The sequence below is a fragment of the Alligator sinensis genome, unplaced genomic scaffold (genome assembly GCF_000455745.1).
Source record: "Alligator sinensis unplaced genomic scaffold, ASM45574v1 scaffold505_1, whole genome shotgun sequence".
Lineage (NCBI taxonomy): Eukaryota > Metazoa > Chordata > Crocodylia > Alligatoridae > Alligator > Alligator sinensis.
The window spans coordinates 2,073,978-2,078,726 of NW_005841940.1; the positions used below are offsets into that span (position 1 = coordinate 2,073,978).

The 4,749-nt window shown below is 48.9% G+C and overlaps 1 protein-coding gene across 3 annotated transcripts in view; it reads right to left on the bottom strand.

Moving 5' to 3' along the window:
* Positions 1 to 79: 79 nt before the first annotated feature.
* Positions 80 to 4,749, bottom strand: part of GUCD1 (guanylyl cyclase domain containing 1) — a 7,538-nt gene continuing 2,868 nt past the window's right edge. Inside the window, exons 5-7 of one of the 3 annotated variants that reach the window (XM_025199341.1) lie at positions 2,765 to 3,006; positions 763 to 866; positions 80 to 213 (exon numbers count right to left, since the gene is read on the bottom strand). In XM_025199341.1, coding sequence (XP_025055126.1) covers positions 775 to 866; positions 2,765 to 3,006 — 334 coding nt within the window. In that variant the 3' untranslated portion in view covers positions 80 to 213; positions 763 to 774. Of the gene's footprint in view, positions 214 to 761; positions 867 to 2,764; positions 3,007 to 4,749 lie in introns of those variants that run through there. The other 2 variants (XM_025199342.1, XM_014518142.2) reach the window with 2 other exon arrangements.

Below are 4,749 nucleotides of genomic sequence, written 5' to 3' on the forward strand. Positions count from 1 at the left end.
GGAGTATCCTGTAGCCCGTCATGGGAAGAACTGTACATCTATTGAAGAGAAGATCATACTGCAAACTCAGCCCAGAAGTACAGGTGGTGAGGGCAGTCCAGCTGAGATTATACAGGAAATGGGCTACAGTAAATACATTTCATTCTCATAATGCAACAGAACTAAAAAGATTCTGCCATCGCTGTGTCACAAGCTGACAAGTTCATTTTCTTCCTTCAAGAAAAAAAAATCTGTTGGTTAGGTTAATCATCTTTTTTTTTTCTTTACTACATCTGACTGGCTCACTGCTATTTCGATCTCAGATGAAGATCAGGCTTTGCAGTTCTGAAGGCAAACCAGAGTGAAACAGGTATTTGCTCTCCTTCTACCTCTCATTCTCTTTAGTAAAGCCTGTGCTTAAACTCCCAAATGATGATTTAGTTCATGCACTTGGTGTATCTTATTTTGTATGTTTAATTCAGAAACAGGCAGCTGACAGAAAGCCTGACAGGTGGGACTACATTTTATAATGCTGTCAAATGTGCAATGTTAAAATGTAAAAGTGTGTATAATATATATATATCTTGCAACATCAAATAATTCATCAGGAATAAACAGATGAAGATAGCACTGCAATATAGTTCTACGAATGTCTATAAAGCATCCCTTATTTAAGATCCCACTGCAATGCAGGAGCAAAGTCTGTGCAGTGAGAGTCCTGAGACAAGCAGCCAGCTGCTATGCAGCCACTAGGTAGACTGCACCTTGAATGACAGGAAGTACCAGACTTGGATGTCAGCTGTCCTTGTAGATGAAGAGAATATCCTCATCTGTCCCATAACTTGTCCTGGCTTCCTCAAAGTTACTGATACTGGTGCTGCATGTTCCTGTGGGGCAAGAGCAAATTGTTAGTCAGACTCAGCCTGGAGAAGAATTTGCTCATGAAGTGCTTAGCTTGGCTTGGGAAACCTGCACCAGGAAAACAACTACTAGTAGATAGATCACTCTGAAACAGATCTCCTGGGCTTTATCCAGCAATCCTTACTTCCAGTAGCAGGTCAAAGCAAATGTCCGGTCCAGCGATGGCTGCAAGGGGGCTATATATACTTAAAACACCATATTGCTTACGGTTTTAGCTGCAGAACAACATACATAAGTTTTGCTTTGCCAAACCATATCCTTCTTAATACTCAAAGCTTCTGAAATCTGAAATGCAATGGTGATGGGACCATACAAGAGCCTATTGAAAAGTGTACTTGCAACACAGAAACCAGTCTGAAATCACTAAACTCACCAGCCGTCATTTTAAACCTGATGATGTTGCTGCCTGATTCAGACTCCTGTTATCTTAGACACTCTTAGTACTACCTTATGCATGTTCTAGAACGGGGGTGGGCAAAATACAGCCTGCAGGCCGAATCTGGCCCATGAGGCCATTCTATCTGGCCCACAGGGCCTCTAAAAAATTAAGAAAATTAACATTTATCTGCCCTTGGTTCCAGTAAAAAAAGTTCCAGTAAAAAATGACAGGAGCCAGGGGCAGTAGGACCCAGGGGAAGCCCGGCAGGCTCCTGCAACAGCAGGGCCTGCCCAGCCCCACCCCCCCAGCTGAAAGCCCCAGCAGGGACTTCTGGCCTGGGACCATGCAGCTGCACCGGCGCCATAAACTCAGCTAAGGGGAGGGCAGGGAAGGAGCCCAGGGAAAAGCTGAGCACAAGGAAAAGCGGCCCTTCCCCCGCCCCATGGTTGGCACTCCCTGCTGCAGCTGCTCACAGCCCATGCGGGGCTGTCCTGAGCAGGCACAGGCAGCCCCAGGCGGGCTACAAGCAAGTGCAGCATAGGGTGCCGGCCACAGGGCTGGCTCCAGGCTGCTTTTCCCCTCCCGGGCTCAGCACCAGCTTGTAACCTGCCCACGCAGCCAGCCTGGGGCCCTGCGCCAGCTCCACCCGTCAGGAAGGCGTGCGACAGCTGCAGCTGCAACCCCCCTGCTTGCCGCACTGGGCAGCGTTTGCCGCTGCCGCCTCTGTGCTGCCCAGCATGCGAGCTCTGGGCAGGCAGCAGCAGCAAACTGCCCAGGGGGGGAAGCGGGGGGGCTGGCTGCAGAGGCAGGTTACAAGCTGGTGCTGAGCCGGGGGGTGGGGGGGAAGCAGCCCCATAGCCGGCGCCCCGCGCTGCAGCTGCTCGCAGCCCGCCTGGGAATGCCTGTACTGCTCAGGACAGCCCTGCACAGGCTGTGTGCGGCTGCAGCAGGAAGCACCAGCCATGGGGTGGGGGAAGGGCCACTTTTCCCTGCGCTCCGCAGCAGCTCATTCCCTGCCGGCAAGCAGGGGGTCGGGGCTGCACGCTGCCCCCCTGCTTGTACCACGGGGCTTGGGGGCACTGGGAGTGAGCGGGCAGGGAGCCAGCAGGAGCACAGGGCCTGCACCAGTGTGTCCTGGGGCCAGCGCCAGCAGGGCCCAGAGCAGGGCAGCAGGGGTACAGGGTCCCAGCCAGCAGGGGTTCCATAGAGCCGGGCCAGCTCCCCACTCCCTGCTGGTGTAGCCCAGCCCGGCTCCACAGACCCCTGCCAGCCTGTGCTCCGCTATGGGCCCCACTGGTGCTGGCCCTGGGACATTGGTCCGAAGACATTGGGACACTGGTCCCAAGATGGTGACCAGGGGGCGGGGCACCTGTCAAGGGGCAGGGCTAGCCATGCAGCCCTCTGCCCAAAATAATTACCCGCCCCTGTTCTAGAAAGAGGAGAGTGAGCCTCCACCCAGAATGAAGCAAGATTTTTACTACTCACGGTCAGCGTAGGCAGGGTTGTTGTAGTAGATACTCCCTGAGGCTTTGTTGTAGCCACACAAAACAATAAAATGGCCCTGGTAGTCAGGGTTCCTGCAGAAGCACTTCTGGCCAATGGGGAGGAAGCAGCAATATTTGACGGGGCTTGAACAAAGTTCACACAGTAACAGGACTGCATTCACCAGAACAATGGCTACATGACCTTGGGACAGGTGCTTCTGTATGTCCTGGACAGTCACCGTGCTGCAGAGAGAAATTCAGACACCCACATTCACAAGCACAGCCAGGAAAGGCATCTGTATTTGTTGGACTAACTTTAGCAAGCAGGTAAAAGTGGACAGTAGCCATCTTGGTTAGTTGGTGGTATGGTTAATGGTAGGGACCTACCTAAATCGTGGTGGAAGTTCGCAGTACAACAGCAACTTTAATCTTGCTCTTTTTGCCTCTCGGCCACTGAGCAGTAAGAGGGAGGGGAGAAGAAGGGAGGGGGGACACAGCGAAAAGAGCAAGATTAAAAGGTGCTGCACCCCAAATTTCTGCCACGATTTAGGTAGGTCCCTATTTATAGGACTCAAGTACAAAATGTGTTGCTGAACTTCAAATAAAGACTCGGCTACATTTGGGGACCAACGTGGTCTCATTCAAACATCATCATCCTATCACTGCCAATGAAGTGCAGAACTGTTTTAGCTGCACTGATTTAAATGGAAGCTAAGAGTACAACTGGTGCTTAGAAGCATCATGTTTGAAAGGAGAGTAAATCATTCAACACCTGAGAAGCTACAAAAGTTATAGGAAAGTCAAGGCTGCTCTTGACTGGTACTGAACCCCCTCCCATCTACCCTGAACAACCCTAATTGCAGCTTCTCTCTGAAGAATCAAGTTTTTACCAGCTGAGGATCTAGGGATCTTGTAACTTTGTAGTCATCTTCATCTCTGCACCCTAAGCTGCATCTGCCAAGTAGGAACATACAGCTTCTTCGGTTACAGGTCTGGATTGTTTGGCTCTGGATACTTGCCAGGATTATTGTGCTAGTACTTCATGATGCCCGGTATTAGAGGGGGAAATTTGCTCATGGCCAACCAGTAATTTTGCTTGTTTTAGCTGAAACCCTTCCCTCAGGGATACAGACAGATGGTATGCTTATTCTCAGCCTGACTCTTGGATCACATCCAGATGTTCAGGCCATGTGCAAGGCCTTGCTGAATTTATGTGCCATTTAAATGTTCCCAGTGTTACACAAATGCTTGTACAGCCTTCCCCAACTCTAATGCAAGCCAAAAGCTGGAGCTTTATTTGTATGCTAGAGATGACTCAATATTTTGCTGCTCCCTTCTTCCTAGGTATAGCACTAGATGAATAGCAACAGGCACACAAACTTGATAAATTAGTTAATAAGTATGGTAAATGCACATTGAAAAAGCATATACATACAATAAGATCACAATTTCAAGTTACAAATGCCACCTTTCCTTGCTTCTTACTCATCTGTTCAGTAAACAAGAGAGAGCTAAATTCAGCCTTGCCGGAGGGGGTGCAACTCCTGACTTCTGTTTAGATGCTCATGTAGTTTCTACTCATTTTTTCCTTTGCAGTATCTCACAAGTAATTACAAGGCTTTAAGCAAATTGCATGTGCTTTTCTTCTCCCACATTTGCAAGTGCTTTCATGGAGGTTCCATCTTCTGTGATGGAAACAGGGCTACATAATACAGAACACTCTTAAGATTGAAGCTATTTGGTAACACTTTAGGGTTTCAAATAAAGATGCCTTTTGCTTGTTTCTCCATCTAGGCAGCATTAATATAGTTCTAGAAGCAATGGGTTTCACATCACACAATGTTTTCTTTCTTATGGATAGCAAAGTTACTTGAGAACAGCCAGTTAGAATACTGAGGGGTATTCTCCACTGGGTAGCCTTAATGGAAGACCAGATGAGGAACCTAATAAATAAGTGTCCCATTAGTGATTCCAGAACGCTCTTCA